The sequence below is a fragment of the Coregonus lavaretus genome, assembly GCF_964263955.1.
Source record: "Coregonus lavaretus genome assembly, chromosome: 20".
In the NCBI taxonomy this organism is placed as follows: domain Eukaryota; kingdom Metazoa; phylum Chordata; class Actinopteri; order Salmoniformes; family Salmonidae; genus Coregonus; species Coregonus lavaretus.
The window spans coordinates 46,447,461-46,473,176 of record NC_140007.1 but is presented as its reverse complement, the minus strand read 5'-3'; the positions used below and the strand labels follow the sequence as shown (position 1 = coordinate 46,473,176).

At 45.8% G+C, this 25,716-nt stretch overlaps 1 protein-coding gene across 1 annotated transcript in view; it reads left to right on the top strand.

Moving 5' to 3' along the window:
• LOC311147739 (CDK5 and ABL1 enzyme substrate 2-like) overlaps positions 1 to 24,875 on the top strand; it is a gene marked incomplete at its 5' end in the record, with an annotated part of 65,271 nt that extends 40,396 nt beyond the window's left edge. Inside the window, 6 exons of the mRNA XM_084184513.1 lie at positions 1,729 to 1,831; positions 8,155 to 8,320; positions 12,096 to 12,193; positions 17,859 to 17,965; positions 18,180 to 18,384; positions 20,228 to 24,875. Of these exons, the coding sequence (XP_084040639.1) occupies positions 1,729 to 1,831; positions 8,155 to 8,320; positions 12,096 to 12,193; positions 17,859 to 17,965; positions 18,180 to 18,384; positions 20,228 to 20,368 (820 nt within the window). The 3' untranslated portion in view covers positions 20,369 to 24,875. The remainder of the gene's footprint in view (positions 1 to 1,728; positions 1,832 to 8,154; positions 8,321 to 12,095; positions 12,194 to 17,858; positions 17,966 to 18,179; positions 18,385 to 20,227) is intronic.
• Positions 24,876 to 25,716: the final 841 nt, after the last annotated feature.

Below are 25,716 nucleotides of genomic sequence, written 5' to 3'. Positions count from 1 at the left end.
TGATTAAACGTCATTTGCCAGTGACGCCGAAACGTTGGTGTTTTACATAGAATTTATGTGCGACTCTCTTTTTTATTGATTTTTATAGTTTACAGTTTATTCGTCATTAGTCAGCACCTCTACACTAAATAATTTTCTCTGGGTGCTTGTTTTATAAAAAATGGCCAACCAAGCATATCCTAAATCTTTTATAGAATGAAAATTAAAAATAATACAGCCGTTTGTCGGGTTATGCGTAAAGTAGGCAATTTTAACATGGGCGTAACGGGACTACCCTATGGCTGTTCCGTACTCGGGGGCGTGGTCACGTTAAGCCATGCCATGCCGTGTGTATCTATAAATATGCACATTGCGCAGCAGTTTCGCTAGAGATAAATCAGATCATGCCCGTACTGTGCGACGTTGCAGGGAGTTTTCCAACAGGTCAATCTTCTACATAGTTTACCGCAGAAAACGTGATAATTTAACTACAATGACCATAATCCATTGTGCGACTACTTGTACGGTCTGTGTTTATTTTATGCCTGCTACTTAAAGAGACAAAAGAATACACGATCAAGCATTTGCTTCTCTAGGTGTTTGTATTCAGCAGTCATAATAGTATGCCTTATTTACTTTGGAAGAACTACTAAAATAGTGATTTTTGTCAGACAATATAGGCAGCAGCTCTGTAGAGATTAAACTTGGAATGAAATAATAAAGTCATCAAATGAAACGAATGTGATGTACTCAACAACTGACATATTTTAATTAACTGATGGTTAATAAGTAATGTCACTATCGTCATGGGACTTCACTTTAATTGTTTTATTCTGTGTTGTTACAGCATTCAACTCGCATAATGAGGTCGTGATTTTATTTTATTTATAATTCAACCGAAGCCAAAATCGACCTCAAAAAGCCGTAATCGCTCAGCACTAGTAGGGCCTATTGCTTGACAGAGATGATACTACAACTGTCATGAATAATGAATGAATGATCTGCCTAGTCTAGGAAGAGCTCCACTTCGAAGTGCTTCCCCCATCCAAAGACATGGTTCAGGCTGTCATAACTCCAGACTTCATTTAACGACCATAAACTCTCTCCTGTGTCTGGAACTATCCATCTGACTCTCTCCTCTCCAATTACTGACTGTTAAATGCTATGGGACTGATGGGGTCCTGAAGCTCTGAAGTAATTCTCATCTCTCTCTCTGTCTCTCTCTCTGTCTCTGTCTCTGTCTCTGTCTCTCCTCTCTCTCTCTCTCTCTCTCTCTCTCTCTCTCTCTCTCTCTGTCTCTGTCTCTCTCTGTCTCTCTCTCTCTCTCTGTCTCTCTCTCTCTCTGTCTCTCGCGCTCTCTCTCTCTCTCTCACTCGCGCTGTCTCTCTCTCTCTCTCGCTCTCTCTCCTTCCTCTCTCTCGCGCTCTCTCTCCTTCCTCTCTCGCGCGCTCTCTCTCCTTCCTCTCTCGCGCGCTCTCCTTTCTCTCTCTCTCTCTCTCTCGCGCTCTCTCTCCTTTCTCTCTCTCTTCTCTCTTTCGCTCTCTCCTTCCTCTCTCTCGCTCTCTCTCCTTCCTCTCTCTCTCTCTCTCCTTCCTCTCTCTCTCTCTCTCTCTCTCTCTCTCTCCTTTCTCTTTCTCTCTCGCTCTCTCTCTCTTCTCTCTTTCGCTCTCCTCATTTTTATTCTCTCTCTCTCCGACACTCTTTTTTTTCTCTTTCGCTCTTCTCTCTCTGTTTGTCTCATCTCCACAGTGACCCCAAGTTGGACAGGCATAGACATTCATCAGGGAACATCTCTACCGCTCTGGAGATGATGCCTGGACTGGAGGGGTTAGACCTGGAGCCCTACGGCAAGGTACTGGGGACACACTGTACTTATATCCTCCCCCCTCTCTACGGCAAGGTACTGGGGACACACTGTACTTATATCCCCCCCCCCTCTCTACTGCAAGGTACTGGGGACACACTGTACTTATATCCCCCCCCCCTCTCTACTGCAAGGTACTGGGGACACACTGTACTTATATCCTCCCCCCCCCCCCCCCCTCTACGGCAAGGTACTGGGGACACACTGTACTTATATCCTCCCCCCTCTCTACGGCAAGGTACTGGGGACACTGTACTTATATTATAATACTAAGGCATTTGTGAAAATTCTATAGCAATATAGAGTGGGAAAGCTGCCGTGCGTCTGGACAATTAATACACACTGCAGTAAATAAAACCTAATAAAAACATCTGTCTCATCCAAGACCGGAGTCTACACAGACCAGTGCGCTATAGACAATCAGAGCTACAGTAGGCCTTTATACAAACAAGTCATTTGCCACATGGGCCTGCCAGCATTCACTTTGAACTGGACTGTGTGTTTACAGGCAGTAGCAACAGCGGGACTTTAGATCATTAGAACGCATTCGCCAAAAGCCACAAAATACACCTGAATGGATTTCTGCAAATACTGTATATAAACACCACAGGAGTCCTCTTATATTTGGGAACTTTACAGTCCTATTGATCAAACCACCATGAAAAGGTAGGCTCTCTCTCCCTCAGAGTTATGCACATCAAGAACAACAACTAATGCTAGCCAGAGCAAGATGAGCTAAAATTCTAACGAAGGAACATTAGATAAACCCCCTCAAACTTTTTCAGCTAGTTTGCCGTCAAAATTTCATTGAAAAACTATGGGGAATTGTAGCCTACTCGTCCTTCTGCAGCTAGCCTGCAAATGCACGCTTGTCCCAACCAAGCACCCAAAGCTAACCGGCTAAAGTTGGCTAGCTTGCTAGCTACTGCCAGACACAAATGAGAGAACACCTCACTCTGACCATTTTACTCTCCCTTGCAGAGCTGGTTAGTCTGTTTACATGTTATCTAGAGCTTTCTTGACTAACTATTACTTTTTTTTGCCTAGGTTTACTGACGTCGATCATATTCAGTGGGTGTTGAGCGTTTTTGTAAATTCATCAGTTATTCTGCGCTCTGGCACACTCAGACAAGAGTGCTCTGAAATCGGAGTAGATAGCCAGAGTGAATTTGCGAAAGCAAGACAACTGGATAACGGTCGTTCAAGTTCAGCATAGCTAGCTAGCAAAGCGATTCACATTTATTGCTAGCTAACCAAATGACACCTGCATCTCTAGCTGAGGCCATCGAAAAATGATATGAGGGGGGAAAAGTCAGTCACACACTACTCCAATGACATGACATCCTCCTAGCAGCTAGCTAGCTAATGTTAGGCTCCTTGTTTTTAGCTTGCTACATAAATAGCTAGCCAGCTAGCCTATTAGGCACGTTATGACTGATTTTGTGATCATTGCCCTTGCTAGTTTGATTGTATTGACATTCCCAGCCTTAGTTACATTCGTCCGTTTTTGTCCAAAATATTGAGTCATTGAAACTGAAACAGTGCGTCCCGAATGGAGGCAGCAAGCAATGTACCAGGCCAGCTGGGATTTACAACCTGATAGCAATATTGTTTGGACTACCAAGACATTTATTGGTGAATTATATTTGTCATGTATTGAACTGCATCCATCTGTTCTGCCAACAATGCCTTACTGTACGTCATAGAATGTTGAGTCAAATATAACCTATTTTTAAAACCTCTTATAGAGTTGGTTTTGTAGCATCAACTGGGAATGTCATTTTTTTACACCCTTTTTCTCCCCAATTTCGTGATATCCAATTACGATCTTGTCTCATCGCTCGGGAGAGGCGAAGGTCGAGTCATGCGTCCTCCGAAACATGACCCGCCTAACCGCGCTCCTTAACACCCGCCAGCTTAACCCGGAAGTCAGCCGCACCAATGTGTCGGAGGAAACACTGTTCAACAGACAACCAAAATCAGGACTCGCTAGAGTGCAATGAGCCAAGGAAAGCCCACCCCCCGGCCAAACCCTCCCCAAACCCGGACGACGCTGGGCCAATTGTGCGCCGCCCTGTGGGACTCCCGGTCACGGCCGGTTGTGAAACAGCCCGGGATCGAACCCAGGTTTGTAGTGACTCCTCAAGCCCTGCGATGCAGCGCCTTAGACAACTGCGCCACTCGGAAGGCCCCGGAATTTGATATTTTTGACTGATATTATGATTGTCTGTTTCGTATCTGCAAAGTAGTTTAAAACGCTCAGTTCCACTTTAAATCACTGAACACAACAGGCGCTTATTAGAGCCAGGCTTGTATTTGAGCCAGGCTTGTATTTGAGCCAGGCGTCTATCTCCTTAAAGCACACAGCTTTTACTCATTTGCATAGTTATTGTTTAATTCCAGCATTCACGTCCAGCATTTTAATCAATTTCTTCATTTTATTGCACTAATGTGTTTATCATTTACACACTTATCATTTACTCCCGAGTGGCGCAGTGGTCTAAGGCACTGCATAGCAGTGCTAGCTGTGCCACTAGAGATCCTGGTTCGAATCCAGGCTCTGTCATAGCCGGTCGCGACCGGGAGACCCATGGGGCGGCGCACAATTGGCCCAGCGTCGTCCAAGGTAGGGGAGGAAATGGTTTGCAACGCCAGGGTTGTGGGTTCGATTCCCACAGGGGGTATGAAAAAAAAAAATTAAAAAAAAAAATAAGAAAAATATTTAATAAAATACAAAAAAAATTAAAGAAACAATTTAAACCGAGAAAAAATTATAAAAATAAATAAAAATATGAACATATAACTAACTGTAAGTCGCTCTGGATAAGAGCGTCTGCTAAACGACTAAAATGTAAAAATATACACATACAGTGGTGAGAACAAGTATTTGATACACTGCCGATTTTGCAGGTTTTCCTACTTACAAAGCATGTAGAGGTCTGTCATTTTTATCATATGTACACTTCAACTGTGAGAGACGGAATCTAAAACAAAAATCCAGAAAATCACATTGTATGATTTTTAAGTAATTAATTTGCATTTTATTGCATGACATAAGTATTTGATCACCTACCAACCAGTAAGAATTCCAGCTCTCACAGACCTGTTAGTTTTTCTTTAAGAAGCCCTCCTGTTCTCCACTCATTACCTGTATTAACTGCACCTGTTAGAACTTGTTACCTGTATAAAAGACACCTGTCCACACACTCAATCAAACAGACTCCAACCTCTCCACAATGGCCAAGACCAGAGAGCTGTGTAAGGACATCAGGGATAAAATTGTAGACCTGCACAAGGCTGGGATGGGCTACAGGAGAATAGGCAAGCAGCTTGGTGAGAAGGCAACAACTGTTGGCGCAATTATTAGAAAATGGAAGAAGTTCAAGATGACGGTCAATCACCCTCGGTCTGGGGCTCCATGCAAGATCTCACCTCGTGGGGCATCAATGATCATGAGGAAGGTGAGGGATCAGCCCAGAACTACACGGCAGGACCTGGTCAATGACCTGAAGAGAGCTGGGACCACAGTCTCAAAGAAAACCATTAGTAACACACTACGCCGTCATGGATTAAAATCCTGCAGCACACGCAAGGTCCCCCTGCTCAAGCCAGCGCATGTCCAGGCCCGTCTGAAGTTTGCCAATGACCATCTGGATGATCCAGAGGAGGAATGGGAGAAGGTCATGTGGTCTGATGAGACAAAAATAGAGCTTTTTGGTCTAAACTCCACTCGCTGTGTTTGGAGGAAGAAGAAGGATGAGTACAACCCCAAGAACACCATCCCAACCGTGAAGCATGGAGGTGGAAACATCATTCTTTGGGGATGCTTTTATGCAAAGGGGACAGGACGACTGCACCGTATTGAGGGGAGGATGAATGGGGCCATGTATCGCGAGATCTTGGCCAACAACCTCCTTCCCTCAGTAAGAGCATTGAAGATGGGTCGTGGCTGGGTCTTCCAGCATGACAACGACCCGAAACACACAGCCAGGGCAACTAAGGAGTGGCTCCGTAAGAAGCATCTCAAGGTCCTGGAGTGGCCTAGCCAGTCTCCAGACCTGAACCCAATAGAAAATCTTTTGAGAGAGCTGAAAGTCCGTATTGCCTAGCAACAGCCCCGAAACCTGAAGGATCTGGAGAAGGTCTGTATGGAGGAGTGGGCCAAAATCCCTGCTGCAGTGTGTGCAAACCTGGTCAAGACCTACAGGAAACGTATGATCTCTGTAATTGCAAACAAAGGTTTCTGTACCAAATATTAAGTTCTGCTTTTCTGATGTATCAAATACTTATGTCATGCAATAAAATGCAAATTAATTACTTAAAAATCATACAATGTGATTTTCTGGATTTTTGTTTTAGATTCCGTCTCTCACAGTTGAAGTGTACCTATGATAAAAATTACAGACCTCTACATGCTTTGTAAGTAGGAAAACCTGCAAAATCGGCAGTGTATCAAATACTTGTTCTCCCCACTGTATGTAAATATGCTGTAGGTAGGGATATAGTGACTAGGCAACAGGACAGATAATAAACAGTAGCAGCAGCGTATGTGATGAGTCAGAAGAGTTGGTGCAAAAAGGGTCAATGCAGGTAGTCCGGGTAGCTATTTGGTGAACTATTTAGTAGTCTTATGGCTTGGGGGTAGAAGCTGTTCAGGGTCCTGTTGGTTCCAGAATTGGTGCATCGGTACCGCTTGCCGTGTGGTAGCAGAGAGAACGGTCTGTGGCTTGATTCTTTGACAATTGTTAGGGCCTCTCTCTGACACCGCCTGGTATAGAGGTCGTGGATGGCAGGGAGCTGGCCCAGGGGTCTGTACTCCCGAAGTTGTTGACTGTTTTTGTGCTTGCCAGTTAGCTAGCAGTTCTCAGCTGTTAGCAGCCAGTTAGCTAGCAGTTCTCAGCTGTTAGCAGCCAGTTAGCTAGCAGTTCTCAGCTGTTAGCAGCCAGTTAGCTAGCAGTTCTCAGCTGTTAGCAGCCAGTTAGCTAGCAGTTCTCAGCTGTTAGCAGCCAGTTAGCTAGCAGTTCTCAGCTGTTAACAGCCAGTTAGCTAGCAGTTCTCAGCTGTTAGCAGCCAGTTAGCTAGCAGTTCTCAGCTGTTAGCAGCCAGTTAGCTAGCAGTTCTCAGCTGTTAGCAGCCAGTTAGCTAGCAGTTCTCAGCTGTTAGCAGCCAGTTAGCTAGCAGTTCTCAGCTGTTAGCAGCCAGTTAGCTAGCAGTTCTCAGCTGTTAGCAGCCAGTTAGCTAGCAGTTCTCAGCTGTTAGCAGCCAGTTAGCTAGCAGTTCTCAGCTGTTAGCAGCCAGTTAGCTAGCAGTTCTCAGCTGTTAGCAGCCAGTTAGCTAGCAGTTCTCAGCTGTTAGCAGCCAGTTAGCTAGCAGTTCTCAGCTGTTAGCAGCCAGTTAGCTAGCAGTTCTCAGCTGTTAGCAGCCAGTTAGCTAGCAGTTCTCAGCTGTTAGCAGCCAATGGCTAGCAGTTTCTTACTGGCGATTTAAAAACTGATGATTGCCATAATATTTTTCTAGTCATTACTGAATGATTTCATGTAACAAATCATACATTAGACCTCGTAAACAATTCATGGTAGTTTTGGGTAGGTAGGTGGTTAGTTGGTTGGTTGATTATTGAGCGATGTCCTAATCTACCCCATTCTATCTCCCTGTGACATCCCAGAAGGGATGCTTAGGTACGATGCACCTAGTAGCAGTCTTCCACCTAGCCCTAAATTATTGTCCAAACCGATAGAGACCCCCCCCTTAAACTGCACCTGCTGTCCACAGCAGTGTGAATTGAACTGCACCGTTCCGTTTCCCACTGCGCTGTGGTTCGCTTCCCTGTGCTCTGTCCTGCTGTGTCGTTAGGTTCTCTAGCAGTACAAAAATAAAAGGACAGAAAATGATTATTATGAGTGTATGACTTATTTTTCTTCCTGCACTGCTCTGTAGCCAGCTGTTTCAGTTATGTTGTTTCTCTGTAGCCAGCTGTTTCAGTTCTGTAGTTTCTCTGTAGCCAGCTGTTCCAGTGCTGTATTTTATCTGTAGCCAGCTGTTTCAGTACTGTAGTTTCTCTGTAGCCAGCTGTTTCAGTGCTGTAGTTTCTCTTTAGCCAGCTGTTTCAGTGATGTAGTTTCTCTGTAACCAGCTGTTTCAGTGCTGTAGTTTCTCTGTATCCAGCTGTGCTGCTATGCTGTCCTGTCCCTCTGGCCATCAGCAGATCGACTGTAAATCCTAAACTGTGGGATTGTTCCTGCATGTATAATTGATTGATTGATTGATTAGTTAATTTATTGATTGATTGGTTGATTGATCTTCCTCCATAGACGGTGTCGTATGCCCAGTTTCTGTATCCGACCAACGCCCTGGTCCGCCAGAAGACCCCCTCGGTGGACATTACCCTCCAGGTGCCCCTCAACCAGGTGACCCGGAACAGTAACCCCAGAAACTACACCCCAACCAGGCTGAATAGCAACGTGGGACTGGACCTGGGTAAGACCTGGCTCTAACACCTGACCCCTAACCCAGAAACGCCACCTTAACTCCAACATAGGACTGGACTTTTTATTTTTTATTTAATCTCTATTTAACCAGGTTGCATCATATGGATGTAGGTTGCACCATATTGGTAAGTAATATGGTGAAAATTCCTAGTCCTTCAGAGGGAGCTATTATCATATTGTGGACTAACTGCACCTGCTGTCCACGGGGCTATGACCTCTACTGCACCATGCTACCATGCTGGCTTTGCTATGCCCTGTCATGCTGGCTTTGCTGTGCCCTGTCATGCTGGCTTTGCTGTGCCCTGTCATGCTGGCTTTAATGTGCCCTGTCATGCTGGCTTTAATGTGCCCTGTCATGCTGGCTTTAATGTGCCCTGTCATGCTGGCTTTAATGTGCCCTGTCATGCTGGCTATAATGTGCCCTGTCATGCTGGCTATAATGTGCCCTGTCATGCTGGCTATAATGTGCCCTGTCATGCTGGCTATAATGTGCCCTGTCATGCTGGCTTTAATATGACCTGTCATGCTGGGTTGCCTGTCATGCTGGCTTTAATATGACCTGTCATGCTGGCTTTAATGTGACCTGTCATGCTGGGTTGCCTGTCATGCTGGGTTGTCTGTCATGCTGGGTTGCCTGTCATGCTGGGTTGCCTGTCATGCTGGGTTGCCTGTCATGCTGGGTTGTCTGTCATGCTGGGTTGTCTGTCATGCTGGGTTGCCTGTCATGCTGGGTTGCCTGTCATGCTGGGTTGCCTGTCATGCTGGGTTGCCTGTCATGCTGGGTTGTCTGTCATGCTGGGTTGCCTGTCATGCTGGGTTGCCTGTCATGCTGGGTTGCCTGTCATGCTGGGTTGCCTGTCATGCTGGGTTGCCTGTCATGCTGGGTTGTCTGTCATGCTGGGTTGCCTGTCATGCTGGGTTGCCTGTGGTGCTGAACTGTCCTGTATAGTAGCAGCTGAAAACACACACACACACACACACAAAACATGCTGTTTACTGAAACGCTGCTTCAGACACAATAATACTAATATAACGAGCACTATAGTGTGTGACCTGTTTATTTAGACGGAGGGGGAGGAGACACGGAGGGGGAGGAGACACGGAGGGGGAGGAGACACGGAGGGGGAGGAGACACGGAGGGGGAGGAGACACGGAGGGGGAGGAGACACGGAGGGGGTGGAGACACGGAGGGGGTGGAGACACGGAGGGGGTGGAGACACGGAGGGGGAGGAGACACTGAGGGGGAGGAGACACGGGGGGTGTGAGGGGGAGGAGAGACGGGGGGGGGGGGGGTAGAGACAGAGGGGAGGTAGAGACAGAGGGGAGGTAGAGACAGAGGGGAGGTAGAGACAGAGGGGAGGTAGAGACAGGGGGGAGGTAGAGACAGAGGGGAGACAGGAGAGGAGACCGAGACAGAGGGGAGACCGAGACAGAGGGGAGACAGGAGAGGAGACAGAGACACAGGGGGGGGGGTAGAGACAGGGGGGAGGTAGAGACAGGGGGGAGGTAGAGACAGGGGGGAGGTAGAGACAGGGGGGAGGTAGAGACAGAGGGAAGGTAGAGACAGAGGGGAGGTAGAGACAGAGGGGAGACAGGAGAGGAGACCGAGACAGAGGGGGAGACCGAGACAGAGGGGGAGACCGAGACAGAGGGGGAGACCGAGACAGAGGGGGAGACCGAGACAGAGGGGGAGACCGAGACAGAGGGGGAGACCGAGACAGAGGGGGAGACCGAGACAGAGGGGGAGACCGAGACAGAGGGGGAGACCGAGACAGAGGGGGAGACCGAGACAGAGGGGGAGACCGAGACAGAGGGGGAGACCGAGACAGAGGGGGAGACCGAGACAGAGGGGGAGACCGAGACAGAGGGGGAGACCGAGACAGAGGGGGAGACCGAGACAGAGGGGGAGACCGAGACAGAGGGGGAGACCGAGACAGAGGGGGAGACCGAGACAGAGGGGGAGACCGAGACAGAGGGGGAGACCGAGACAGAGGGGGAGACCGAGACAGAGGGGGAGACCGAGACAGAGGGGGAGACCGAGACAGAGGGGGAGACCGAGACAGAGGGGGAGACCGAGACAGAGGGGGAGACAGAGACAGAGGGGGAGACAGAGACAGAGGGGAGGTAGAGGGGAGACAGAGACAGAGGGGAGACAGAGACAGAGGGGAGACAGAGACAGAGGGGAGACAGAGACAGAGGGGAGACAGAGACAGAGGGGAGACAGAGACAGAGGGGAGACAGAGACAGAGGGGAGACAGAGACAGAGGGGAGACAGAGACAGAGGGGAGACAGAGACAGAGGGGAGACAGAGACAGAGACAGAGGGGAGACAGAGACAGAGGGGAGACAGAGGGGAGACAGAGACAGAGGGGAGACAGAGGGGAGACAGAGACAGAGGGGAGACAGAGGGGAGACAGAGACAGAGGGGAGACAGAGGGGAGACAGAGACAGAGGGGAGACAGAGACAGAGGGGAGACAGAGACAGAGGGGAGACAGAGACAGAGGGGAGACAGAGACAGAGGGGAGACAGAGACAGAGGGGAGGTAGAGACAGAGGGGAGACAGGAGAGGAGACAGAGGGGAGACAGAGACAGGGGGGAGGTAGAGACAGGGGGGAGGTAGAGACAGGGGGGAGGTAGAGACAGAGGGGAGGTAGAGACAGAGGGGAGGTAGAGACAGACAGACAGAGGGGGGAGAGAGGATGGCTTTTGTTTGTGTCTCTGTGTGTTTCAGATTACCACAGATGGTCATTATCACAGCACTGTACTCTCTGTCCGGCCCTGGTCCATCGCTACGTCCCCGATTTAGAGACCCTTCATTAGCTAGACACAAAGCTGTGTGTGTGTGTGTGTGTGCTCTTGCCTCCCTTCCGTGTGTGTGTGTGTGTGTGCTGCGCTAGCTGTTAGTTGTTCTGTGATGTCAGGGTGACAGGGACAGATCCCAGAGACAGGTGGTGGTGAATGTAGGAACTGTATCCTAAATGGTACCCTATTCCCTATGTAGTGCACTACTTTAGACCAGGGCCCATAGGGAATAGGGTGCCATTTGGGACATAGCCCGGGAGTGTTGCCAACGCTGATATCCAGGTTAAGTGTTCCAGAGCGCTGCTCAACTTGACAAAGTGAATTGTGGGTCAACATTAATGCCAGGCATTCAATTACAGACGGACACAGTGCAGTAGACTTATAGAAACCAGCTAAGGACAGACAGACAGACACAGTGCAGTAGACTTATAGAAACCAGCTAAGGACAGACAGACAGACACAGTGCAGTAGACTTATAGAAACCAGCTAATTTAATGACAGACAGACAGACAGACAGACACAGTGCAGTAGACTTATAGAAACCATCTAATGTAATGACAGACAGACAGACAGACAGACAGACACAGTGCAGTAGGCTTATAGAAACCAGCTAATGTAATGACAGACAGACAGACAGACAGACACAGTGCAGTAGGCTTATAGAAACCAGCTAATGACAGACAGACAGACAGACACAGTGCAGTAGGCTTATAGAAACTATGGACTTCAATTCATAGCCCACACGTAACACATTTTTAAGCAGTACATGGACTGCATCTGTCATTCTGTATGTGAATGTACTGTTTGTATAAGTCTTTATGTGAACAATAGCAATGTATGTATTATTGTCTGTGAATTACAGTACTGTTTGTATAAGTCTTTATGTGAACAATAGCAACGTATGTATTATTGTCTGTGTATTAATGTATATGTATTTATGTGTATGTTTCTGTGCTCTCCAGGTGTGGATGACACATCAGACTATGACCCCAACCTTCTGAGTGACCCCCAGTGGCCCTGTGGGAAACACAAGAGAGTCCTGATCTTCGCTTCATATATGGTGAGAGAGGACACACACTCCTTATTTTCTCCTCATACATGGTGAGAGAGAGGGGGGTGGATGAAGAGGGAGAATGAGAGATAGATGAAGGGAGGGGTGCCTTGTAAGGATCCTACGGCGAGCATGTAATCTGCCTCTACCATCAATCCTATTAGCCAACGTACAATCATTGGAAAACAAAATAGACGACCTACGATCACGGATATCCTACCAACGGGACATTCAAATCTGTAATATCTTAAGTTTCACCGAGTCGTGGCTGAACGACGACATGGATAACATACAGCTGGCGGGATATACGCTACATCGGCAGGATAGAACGGCTGACTCCGGTAAGATAAGGGGTGGCGGTCTGTGTATATTTGTAAACAACAACTGGTGCACAAAATATGTTTAGGAAGTCTCGAGATTTTGCTCACCTGAGGTAGAGTATCTCATGATAAGCTGTAGACCACACTATTTACCAAGAGAGTTTTCATCTATATTTTTCATAGCTGTCTATTTACCACCACAAACCGATGCTGGCACTAAGACCGCACTCAATGAACTGTACAGTCGTGGTCAAAAGTTTTGAGAATGACACAAGTATTGGTCTTCACAAAGTTTGCTGCTTCAGTGTTTTTAGATATTTTTGTCAGATGTTACTATGGTATACTGAAGTATAATTACAAGCATTCCATAAGTGTCAAAGGCTTTTATTGACAATTACATTACGTTTATGCAAAGATTCAATATTTGCGGTGTTGACCCTTCTTTTTCAAGACCTCTGCAATCCGCCCTGGCATGCTGTCAATTAACTTCTGGGCCACATCCTGACTGATGGCAGCCCATTCTTGCATAATCAATGCTTGGAGTTTGTCAGTATTTGTGGGTTTTTGTTTGTCCACCCATCTCTTGAAGATTGACCACAAGTTCTCAATGGGATTAAGGTCTGGGGAGTTTCCTGGCCATGGACCCAAAATGTAGATGTTTTGTTCCCCGAGCCACTTAGTTATCACTTTTGCCTAATGGCAAGGTGCTCCATCATGCTGGAAAAGGCATTGTTCGTCACCAAACTGTTCTTGGATTGTTGGGAGAAGTTGCTCTCGGAGGATGTGTTGGTACCATTCTTTATTCATGGCTGTGTGCTTATTTTTTTTTTTTTTTTCTTTTTTTTTATTAATATTTTTATTTTTTTTTTTTTATTTTTTTTTCTTTTATTTTTTTTTCGGTGGGATGGATCAGCTTAATATTGCAGATAGATTGTATCTTCTATCAATGTAATTGTCTGCATCACTTCCAATCCCCCATGTTTATTTTTATTTTTTATATATATATATTCCCCTTTATTACTTTTCAACCCCACCATCCTTTCCCTACTTGGAGTAAATTAGTGAACAACAACGCCCAGGCCTCTACTTCCGGTCTATACTTACTATCTACACCTTATGGACAGAGTTAATTTTACAATAATTCTATATCTATATATATATATATATATATATATATATATATATATATATATACATACACATACACACATATATACATATATACATATATATATATATACATATATATATATACATATATACATACATACATACACATACATATCTATTTATTTTTTTGCTCCTGAACTTCTACTCTCAACCTCTCCGATCATTTTCATGATGTCCATCCGGTTTGCTTCTAAATGCCATATCTTTCTAACTGTGCTCTTTCCCAAAAGCTCCCAACATACAACCTATATACTTATTATGGACACAGTATGCTTACATTATTAGCTATCTTTGTTATTATTTGTTGTTATTTGTTATTAGTCCCATCCTTCAACTCTATTCAATACCTCCCATCTATCTCTTAACACCATCCATATAGGATTTCTATTTGCCATATATATTTCAACCATACTGTGATGTTTTACAAAAGTTCTGAACCTTTCTATTCTCATTGCTTCTACAGATTGTGAATTAAAAATAAACATTTTTGCTAAAAGTATTATTATATTATTGATTGATTGACTATGACTTTTCAGATCACCCAGTAATGCTATCTGCAAGGTTAGTTCCAGGTAAATATTGCAATCCTTTAGCCATTCCTGGACCTGTGTCCAAAAACAAGCTACAAATGGACAGAACCAAAACAAATGATCTAATGATTCTATCTCTTCACAGCAAAATCTGCAGAGCTGGGAAGATTGTATCCCCCATATAAATAACATTCTATTGGTAGCAAGAATTTTATATAATAATTTAAATTGAAAGATTCTAATTTTTGAATCTGGTGTCGTTTTGCGTATCAGTTCATAAACCCTATGCCATGGGATCGGTACGTCAAAGATCTCTTCCCAACTATTTTGCAATCTATATGGGACTGCTGTCAATCCTTTGGTCCTTAAGTGAAACTGATATACTTTTTTATTTATCACAGTTTTCCTTAACCAATTATGTTCTTTAATGCAAGGCTTTGTTGTTAGGCAAAATTGTGAGTGAGCCCACTCCCTTGGCTGAGAAGCAACCCCACACATGAATGGTCTCAGGATGCTTTACTGTTGGCATGACACAGGACTGATGGTAGCGCTCACCTTGTCTTCTCCGGACAAGCTTTTTTCCTGATGCCCCAAACAATCGGAAAGGGGATTCATCAGAGAAAATGACTTTACCCCAGTCCTCAGCAGACCAATCCCTGTACCTTTTGCAGAATATCAGTCTGTCCCTGGTGTTTTTCCTGGAGAGAAGTGGCTTCCTCTCTACCCTTCTTGACACCAGGCCATCCTCCAAAAGTCTTCGCCTCACTGTGCGTGCAGATGCACTCACACCTGCCTGCTGCCATTCCTGAGCAAGCTCTGCACTGGTGGTGCCCCGATCCCGCAGCTGAATCAACTTTAGGAGACGGTCCTGGCGCTTGCTGGACTTTCTTGGGCGCCCTGAAGCCTTCTTCACAACAATTGAACCTGTCTCCTTGAAGTTCTTGATGATCCGATAAATGGTTGATTTAGGTGCAATCTTACTAGCAGCAATATCCTTGCCTGTGAAGCCCTTTTTGTGCAAAGCAATGATGACGGCATGTGTTTCCTTGCAGGTAACCATGATTAACAGAGGAAGAACAATGATTTCAAGCACCACCCTCCTTTTAAACTTCCATTCTGTTATTCTAACTCAGTCAGCATGACAGAGTGATCTCAAGCCTTGTCCTCGTCAACACTATCACCTGTGTTAACGAGAGAATCACTGACATGATGTCAGCTGGTCCTTTTGTGGCAAGGCTGAAATGCAGTGGAAATGTTTTTTGGGGATTAAGTTCATTTTCATGGCGAAGAGGGACTTTTGCAATTAATTGCAATTAATCTTATCACTCTTCATAACATTCTGGAGTATATGCAAATTGCCATCATAAAAACTGAGGCAGCAGACTTTGTGAGAATTAATATTTGTGTCATTCTCAAAACTTTTGACCACGACTGTATAAGGTCATAAGCAAACAAGAAAACGCTCATCCAGAGGCAGCGCTCATAGTGGCCGGGGACTTTAATGCAGGGAAACTTTTAAATCCGTTCTACCTAATTTCTACCAGCACGTTAAATGTCCAACCAGAGGAAAATAAATCTAGACCACCTTTACTCCACACACAGAGACGCATACAAAGCTCTCCCTCGCCCTCCATTTGGAAAATCTACCATAATTCTATCCTCCTGATTCCTGCTTATAAGCAAAAACTAAAGCAGGAAGCACCAGTGACTCGGTTAATAAGGAAGTGGTCAGATGACGCAGATGCTAAGCTACAGGACTGTTTTGCTAGCACAGACTGGAATATGTTCCCGGATTCTTCCGATGGCATTGAGGAGTACACTGGCTTCATCAATAAGTGCATCGATGACGTCGTACCCACAGTGACTGTACGTACATACCCCAACCAGAAGCCATGGATTACAGGCAACATCCTCACTAAGCTAAAGGGTAGAGCTGCCGCTTTCAAGGAGCGGGACTCTAACCTGGACGCTTATAAGAAATCCCACTATGCCCTCCAACGAACGATCAAACAGGCAAAGAGTCAATACAGGACTAAGATTGAATCGTACAACACCGGCTCCGACGCTCGTTGGATGTGGCAGGGCTTGCAAACTATTACAGACTACAAAGGGAAGCACAGCCGCGAGCTGCCCAGTGACACGAGCCTACCAGACGAGCTAAATAACTTCTATGCTCGCTTCGAGGCAAGCAACACTGAAGCATGCAGGTCAACATTCACAAGGCCGCAGGGCCAAACGGATTACCAGGACGCGTACTCCGAGCATGCGCTGACCAACTGGCAAGTGTCTTCATTGAAATACCAACATGTTTCAAGCAGACCACCATAGTCCCTGTCCCCAAGGACACTAAGATAACCTGCCTAAATGACTACCGACCCGTAGCACTCAAGTCTGTAGCCATGAAGTGCTTTGAAAGGCTGGTCATGGCTCACATCAACACCATTATCCCAGAAACCCTAGACCCACTCCATACCGCCCCAACAGATCCACAGATGATGCAATCTCTATTGCACTCCACACTGCCCTTTCCCACCTGGACAAAAGGAACACCTACGTGAGAATGCTGTTCATTGACTACAGCTCAGCGTTCAACACCATAGTGCCCTTAAAGCTCATCACTAAGCTAAGGACCCTGGGACTAAACACCTCCCTCTGCAACTGGATCCTGGACTTCCTGACGGGCCGCCCCCAGGTGGTAAGGGTAGGTAACAACACATCTGCCATCGAGAGCATCCTGACTGGTTGCATCACCGCCTGGTATGTTGGCCTCCGACTGCAAGGCACTACAGAGGGTAGTGCGTACGGCCCAGTACATCACTGGGGCCAAGCTTCCTGCCATCCAGGACCTCTATACCAGGCGGTGTCAGAGGAAGGCCCTTGTCAAAGACTCCAGTCACCCAAGTCAAGACTGTTCTCTCTGCTACCGCAAGGCAAGCGGTATCGAAGCGCCAAGTCTAGGTCCAAAAGGCTTCTTAACAGCTTCTACCCCCAAGCTATGATTAACTGTTCAGGAGTCTTATTGCTTGGCCGTAGAATCTGTTAAGAAGCCTTTTGGACCTAGACTGGTGCTCCGGCTCCGCTCCTGAACAGCTAAATGTTCCCCCCACCCCACCCCACCCCCTCTTTTACGCTGCTGCTACTCTCTGTTTATTATCTATGCATAGTCACTTGAACTCTACCCACGTGTACATATTACTTCAATTACCTCGACTAACCGGTGCCCCCGCACATTGACTCTGTACCGGTACCCCCTGTATGTAGCCTCCCTACTGTTATTTTATTTTACTGCTGCTCTTTAATTATTTTTAATTTTAATTTGTATCTTATCTATTTTATACTTAACCAACAATGCAGTTTTAAGAAAACTAAGTGTTAAGGGCTTGTAAGTAAGCATTTCACTGTTGTATTCTGCGCATGTGGCAAACAAAATTTGATTTGATTTGATGGACCTTCTTGTCGCTGTGCCAAACCAAAAACGCTATACAGAAGTTAAATATTATATTTCTCTCTCCCTCCCCCTCTCACCCCTCCCTCCCTCTCTCTCCCCTCCCTCCCTCTCTCCCTCCTCCCTCTGTCTCCCTCTCCATCCCTACCCCACTCCCTCCCTACGTCTTCTCTCCCTCCCTCTCCCTCCCTATCTCTCTCCCCCTGTAGACAACAGTGATAGAGTACGTGAAGCCGTCTGATCTGAAGAAGGACATGAACGAGACGTTTAAAGAGAAGTTTCCTCACGTCAAGCTGACTCTCAGCAAGATCAGGAGGTATACTACTGCCGTGTGTGGTCATGTTCGGTATGCTTTGTCTTACTCTTATCCTAACACCTGCCTTTCTCTCTCCCCCCTCTCCCCCCCTCTCTCTTCCCCCCCTCTCTCTCCCCCCCCCTCTCTCTCCCCCCCCTCTCTCTTCCCCCCCCCCTCTCTCCTCCCCCCCTCTCTCTCCTCCCCCCCTCTCCCCCCCCCCCCCCCTTCTCTCCAGTCTAAAGAGGGAGATGCGTACAGTGGGTGACGACTGCGGCCTGCAGGCAGTCACTGTGGCGATGGCGTTTGTTTACTTTGAGAAGCTGGTCCTCCAGGGGCGACTCAACAAACACAACAGGAAGTTGGTCTCTGGAGCCTGTGTGCTGCTCGCCGCTAAGATCAGCAGCGACCTCAAGAAACAGGACGTCACGCAGCTCATAGACGTACGTGTTATCCCTTTAGAATGACATAAAAGCCTCTAAATGCTTTGTGAAGCATCTATGTAGTGCTTATGAAGACTTTACGTATGCTATATAAAGCCTTTTATAAGTTGACCTCAAGGAGCAAGACATCACGCAAGCTCATAGATGTATGCATCTTTCACATTCTGCTCTTGTATGTGTATCTTTATGGAGTAATGCTTTAGTTCAAAACGCAAAGGGCTGGGCTGGGCTGGTTTCCCGGACCCATTTGAAGCATATACCTGGCCTAAAAAAGCTGAGCGAGGGGGGGGGGGGAGGGGGCAGAGCCCAGAAGACATTCACAGTTTGTCTGGGCGTCATTTTCTTGTTTTAACAGACATGATGACATCAGAGGTTTACCTGGGTCAACTTTCAGTCATCACATGCACTACATGACCAAAACTGAAACACCTGTTCATCGAACATCTCATTCCAAAGTCATGGGCATTGATATGGAGTTGGTCCCCCCCTTTTGCTGCTATAACAGCCTCCACTCTTCTGGGAAGGCTTTCCACTAGATGTTGGAACATTGCTGCGTGGACTTGCTTCCATTCAGCCACAAGAGCATTAGTGAGGTCGGTCACTGACGTTGGGCGATTAGGCCTGGCTCGCAGTCCGCGTTCCAATTCATCCCAAAGGTGGTGTTCGATGGGGTTGAGGTCAGGGCTCTGTGCAGGCCAGACAAGTTCTTCCACACTGATCGCGACAAACCATTTCTCTATGGACCTCGTTTTGTGCATGGGGGCATTGTCATGCTGAAACAGGAAAGGGCCTTCCGTAAACTGTTGCCACGAAGTTGGAAGTACAGAATTGTCTAGAATGGCATTGTATGCTGTAGCGTTAAGATTTCCCTTCATTGGAACTAAGGGGCCTAGCCCGAACCATGAAAAACAGCCCCAGACCATTATTTATCCTCCACCAGACTTTACAGTTGGCACTATGCATTGGGGCAGGTAGTGTTCTCCTGACATCCGCCAAACCCAGATTCATCCGTGGGACTGTCAGATGGTGAAGCGTGATTCATCACTCCAGAGAACGCGTTTCCACTGCTCCAGAGTCCAATGGCGGCGAGCTTTACACCACTCCTGCTGACTCTTGTCATTGCGCATGGTGATCTTAGGATTGTGTGCGGCTGCTCGGCCATGGAAACCCATTTCATGAAGCTCCCGACGAACAGTTCTTGTGCTGATGTTGCTTCCAGGGGCAGTTTGGAACTCGGTAGTGAGTGTTGCAACCGAGGACAGACGATTTTTACGCGCTACGCGCTTCAGCACTCAGCGGTCCCGTTCTGTGAGCTTGTGTGGCCTACCACTTTGCGGCTGAGCCGTTGTTGCTCCTAGACGTTTCCACTTCACAATAACAGCACTTACAGTTCACCGGGGCAGCTCTAGCAGGGCAGAAATTTGACAAACTGACTTGTTGGAAAGGTGGCATCCTATGACGGTGCCATGTTGAAAGTCACTGAACTCTTCAGTAATTCAGCCCATTCTACAGCCAAAGTTTGTCTATGGAGATTGCATGGCTGTGTGCTCAATTTTATAAACCTGTCAGCAACAGGTGTGGCTGAATTGGACCAAATCTACTCATTTGAAGGGGTGTCCACATACTTTTGTGTATATATATTGTATATTAATTACTCATATTACGTTGCTAAGGGTCAGGTCTTTCTGGATTAAAATCCACCATCCACCTTAGTGTGTGGAAACCCTGTGGCTGATCTCTAAGGGCAAAAGTAGAGCAACACATAACTTTTTTTAACAGGTCTCTTCCTCCTCTTCCTCCTCTTCCTCCTCTTTCTCCTCTTCCATCTTCTCTTTCGCTGCAGAAACTGGAGGAGCGTTTCCGTATCAGTCGGCGAGAGTTGATCCCGTTTGAGTTCACCATCCTGGTTGCCCTGGAGATGGCTCTGTACCTGCCTGAGAGCGCCATCATGCCACACTACCGACGACTGGTGCAGCAGAACTAGCACCACGCCCACTGCCACACCCACTGCCACACCCACAGGGACAGGAGCCACGCCTTCTAGGGTCAGGAGACTGGACGCGGTGGGGGGGGGCGGAGTGAGGGGAGGAGCTACACCTACTAGGGTCAGGAGACTGGACATGGGGGGCGGGGTGAGGGGAGGAGGTACACCTAGTGGACATGGGAGGGAGGGAGGGAGGTTAGAAGAAAATTAAGAAATGAAGGAGTTTGAAGGGAGCAGAGATGGGAAGAAAGAGACAATGAGAGAGAGAAATGAATGGAGAGATTCTGGGCTAAAGGCATAGTTATGTCCTGTGCTGTGACTCTCATAAAACCCTAACCACCACAGGAGGCTGCTGAGGGGAGGACGGCTCATAATAATGGCTGGAACGGAGCGAATGGAATGGCATGTATTTGATACCATTCCACTGATTCCACTCCAGCCATTACCACGAGCCCGTCCTCCCCAATTAAGGTGCCACCAACCTCCTGTGCCAAGCACCATAAACTATGAGGCTTACTCACCTCAGTAACAATACTGGTATTTACTCTCACCTTGAAGAAGTATAAATTAGAGAAGGCTCTGGCACCGATCAGTCTTCCTACAATTGATGATAGTATTACTATCAACCTACAGTGTATCATTTCTACAAATTCTAAACCAGAACGTGGCCATGCTTCCATGAGCCACTAGTGGATTCTAAACCAGAACGTGGCCATGCTTCCATGAGCCACTAGTGGATTCTAAACCAGAACGTGGCCATGCTTCCATGAGCCACTAGTGGATTCTAAACCAGAACGTGGCCATGCTTCCATGAGCCACTAGTGGATTCTAAACCAGAACGTGGCCATGCTTCCATGAGCCACTAGTGGATTCTAAACCAGAACGTGGCCATGCTTCCATGAGCCACTAGTGGATTCTAAACCAGAACGTGGCCATGCTTCCATGAGCCACTAGTGGATTCTAAACCAGAACGTGGCCATGCTTCCATGAGCCACTAGCGGGTGCTAATGTTCAGCAGTAGCATTGGTATCAAACGTGAGGCGTCACTCTGCAGGAATACCAGTTAACGCTTCATTCACACTATAGGGCCGTTCTGGCTCCGGGTGTTTTCTTTGCTCTTCAGGGTTCCAGCAGCTATGGTGGATGTGTAACCAGGCCAGCCTAGTACAACTCTGCTTGGCTCGGTTTGGCCTCCTAGTGGGAATCAGGCATCAGGGTAACAAGCAACAAGGGAAGAACCTCCTCCATCACCTTCCTGTCAGCATGTTAAAGGGAAAACAAATACAAGAAACATCACATTTAACCAAAAAGCTTTTTCTTTTAGTTATCCTAACTTTTTAAGATAACTTTTTTTGCTTTTATATTTATCATATTTTATCTATTTCTTCTTCTTCGAGAGAGAGAAAAAAAAGGGATGTTTATATTATAACCAAACCATTTGATTATTTTTGCACCTCTTTGTAGCTTTTAACTCACAAGGGTCTTATTCCAGCATTATAACCAAGCATCCCTTAGTAAAGAGTCATCCCAAATGCTACCCTATTCCCTAATAGTACTCTTTGTGTATTAAAGCGATGGTGGTGATTGTTGCTATGAAAAGAGCCTGCTCTTCCTAACCTTGAACTGAGGTACTACATCATATATAAAGACAGTAGCAGTGTATTATTAAACCACACTCTATGTTAGAGGTAACGTTGAATATATTGATCCAAGCACATTTTATGGTGCGTTGTTGTTGTTCTGATCGACTTCCTCCTCCTCCTCCTCCTCCTCCTCCTCCTCCTCTTCCTCCTCCTCCTCCTCCTCCTCCTCCTCCTCCGTGCATGTAATGTTTATGTATCGTTATGTGTGTCTGAACACGTGCCAGCGTACACTTGGGTTACCGTCCCAAAATGGCACCCTATTCCCTACATAGTGCACTACTTTAGACCAGAAATGAAGCACTATAGTTGGGGGATAGGGTAGCATTTGGGGCAAGCCCTTGGTAATGTGCCTGTAATGGAGGTGCTGAATCTTTAATCTTACATTCAAATGTTTAGACTTTTTCAACATGTATTTATCATTATAATTATCTTCTTCACTTACAGCAGGGTTCTTCAATTCCGGTCCTGGAGGGCCGAAACACTTCTGTTTTTTTTATTTCTACCTGGTAGTTCATTGCACTCACCTGGTGTCCCAGGTCTGAATTAGCCCCTGATTTAGAAGGAGAGGATGGAAAAACAGAGGTGTTTCGGCCCTCCAGGACCAGAATTGAAGAACCCTGACCTACAGTATGAAGGCCATTTGAGGTTATATTATTTATCATATTGCTATTTCCTTGTCTTCCATTTTCAATGTGTTTTTTTTCATTTCATTCAGTGTCTTGTTATTAGTTTTCGTTCTGTGTCTATAAGTTATATAATTTTCCTTGAGAGAGTGACAACATTGCTCAATCACACTGTTCTAATCGTTGTGTTATAATGGTTATAGTGCGGTTATGAACAGTGTTACGTCACAAGGCTTTAAGGTGAAAGACGGACGTTACTTTTTCATTGTTTCTGCTGTTTTGTTTCCCCCCTCTATTCTGTTCTGTGGTCAATCAGAAGTTAGGCCTTTGGTTAAGATACGTTTTTTTCAAGTCTATCAGAAGTTAGGCCTTGGTTAAGTTGCGTTTTTTCAAAAAGGGATGTTTTTTGCACTTTCCCAAAAAATAGATACTGTGTTGTCAGACAGTATGGTTCATTTTAACAGTAGAATAGAGTAAAGATATGTCCAGGGTGGTATAGTGTCAGTGTTACCACTATGCGTTAACACTGTGAATGTCAGTGGCGTGAACCCCGTTATCGCCATCTAGTGGACAGCATTGCAGTAACAGTACCGAGGAGATGTCCAATGAATAATGACTGAGGAAATGGGAAATGTTTAATATAATATTTTGTTTGTTCTACATGTTGGGTTTCAATAGCTTGCTCACAAAACACGTACACAACGAATAAAGTGCCTGAGCAATATGACAACCAGAAATCCAGGCTCTGTCGTAGCCGGCCGCGACCCGGAGACCCATGGGGCGGCGCACAATTGGCCCAGCGTCGTCCAGGGTATGGGGAGGGAATGGCCGGCAGGGATGTAGCTCCGTTGGTAGAGCATGGCGTTTGCAACGCCAGGGTTGTGGGTTCGATTCCCACGGGGGGCCTGTATAAAAATAAAATAATGTATGCACTCACTAACTGTAAGTCGCTCTGGATAAGAGCGTCTACTAAATGACTAAAATGTAAATGGCACCCTATTCCCTACATAGTGCACTACTTTTGACCAGAACCCTATGAGCCCTAGTCTAAAGTAGTGCACTATATAGGGAATAGGGTGCCATTTGGGATGCATGCAATTTCTCTATACAGATAAAGACTGATTTTTTTTTTTGTTATTTGTTTGACCTTTATTTAAGCAGGGAGAACAATCACAAATTCTGTCAGCAAATGCTGTACATTCATTCAATTGTAACTTTCTCTTCAAAGTGGGATGTTTTTTCAGTTGTTTTTAAACACGGGATTGTCGTAGCAACCATTGTTGGTATTTTATGCATTGTGACTTTACTTTGACCAAAACTCAGAATCTCTGGCACCGGCCACAGTGCTTCCAATGCCCCAGAGACTGCATAAAGGTTCAGACTAAGACCGTGGTAATGTTCGAGATCAATTTCAGACTGACTGACTCTAGAAATCATCTTGCATCCTAAATAACTACTCCCTGTTATATATATATATATATATAGATTAGCCTGTCTGTCACCATTTCTCTACAGTGCATCACAACGTTGATGTTCTCAAACACAGCCATCGGTGCACCTTCAGGTAGCACTGACTTTACTATTTATTTCAGTCACATTTAAGTCCTTCTCTAGCCTGGATGCCAGTCTGTTTCAAACATATTTGGCATCACGGTTCCATAAGGAGTTGACAAGATAGCAGAAACCCGGTGGAGTTGACAAGATAGCAGAAACCCGGTGGAGTTGCCGCAATGAGACAAGGTCGTAACTACACAATTGGATACCACGAAATTGGGGAGGAAAAATTGGGGTAAAATTTGATCAACCAATTTTTTGTTTAAATCTGGGAAACCAGGGAATTTTGGGAAAGTTAGCGTAATATTACAACCCTACATAGAACTAACCCTGCTCTGTGTAGCACACCAACCAGGTGACTGAAAAAATTTATGCACGCATGACTGTAAGTCGCTTTGGATAAAAGCGTCTGCTAAATGGCTTATTATTATTATTATTATTATTATTATTATTATTATATTATACACCACTTACTCCTTGTACCATTTAAGGGAGGAAGGGCGTGTCCATGACTAACGCCAGTTGACATTCTTTTGAACAAAGTGCAGGACTGTTTTTATAGTAATATCCCCTAAATGTTGTCCCCCTTTTTATTGTTTGTGAATTGTTTGTTATCGCATAAAATGGGACTTTTTAAATGTATTATTGTTAGTATGACAGAAGAATAAAACCTAATATATTTTCTGACTGGACTGATGTGTTTTCTGTTTTCGAAGCTATTGGCTGGAATAAAGTTAATAGAAGTCAGCTGAGCGAGTTACCTTGAGATTGTCAGTTGTAGTCTTATGTTGCCATAACTCCAAAATCACGTCGTTGTCACACCTCCCTTGGTTCGCGACGAGGCTACGGAGACTCAAAGGGGTCCTTTTTATTAGATTTTTTGACCTAGCATTACATACCAAAGTTTACAGTTGGCACTATGCATTGGGGGGGCAAGTAGCGTTGTGCTGGCATCCGCCAAACCCAGATTCGTCCGTGGGACTTCCAGATGGCGAAGCGTGATTCAAACGCGTTTCCACTGCTCCAGATAGGATACAGGGTAGGGCATCTTAGCTCCTGCTCCCACACAGAGAATGTCACAACTAAAAGAGACCATGACTAATCTCTCCTCTTTGTTGCAGCCAGAGGATTTTAGGAACCAAAACCAAGCCCGTGCTGACATCTGATGGTTGTGTGGTGATAACTGATTGTGAACTCACCTACATACGCAAACAATCAAACGTGTCAGAGACTGGTGAGTTGTCACGTAGAAAGTAGGACCTCCTCCCGGGATCCTTTGATGAAAGGATATATATTGATGGGATAGCAGTACCTCGAGGGGTTCCAGAACAATTTAAAGCTAGGAATCAGATCGCAGCTGGGTTTGAATCAAGTATTTTCTGGTGGTCAACAATTAATAAAAACGTAGATTGGATGAATTATATTTACTATAACCAGCAAAGATTTATAAACCACACTCGTGATGCAATAAAGGGATTAGCTGAGCAGACAGCGGCAACTAGCTTAATGACATGGCAGAATAGAATAG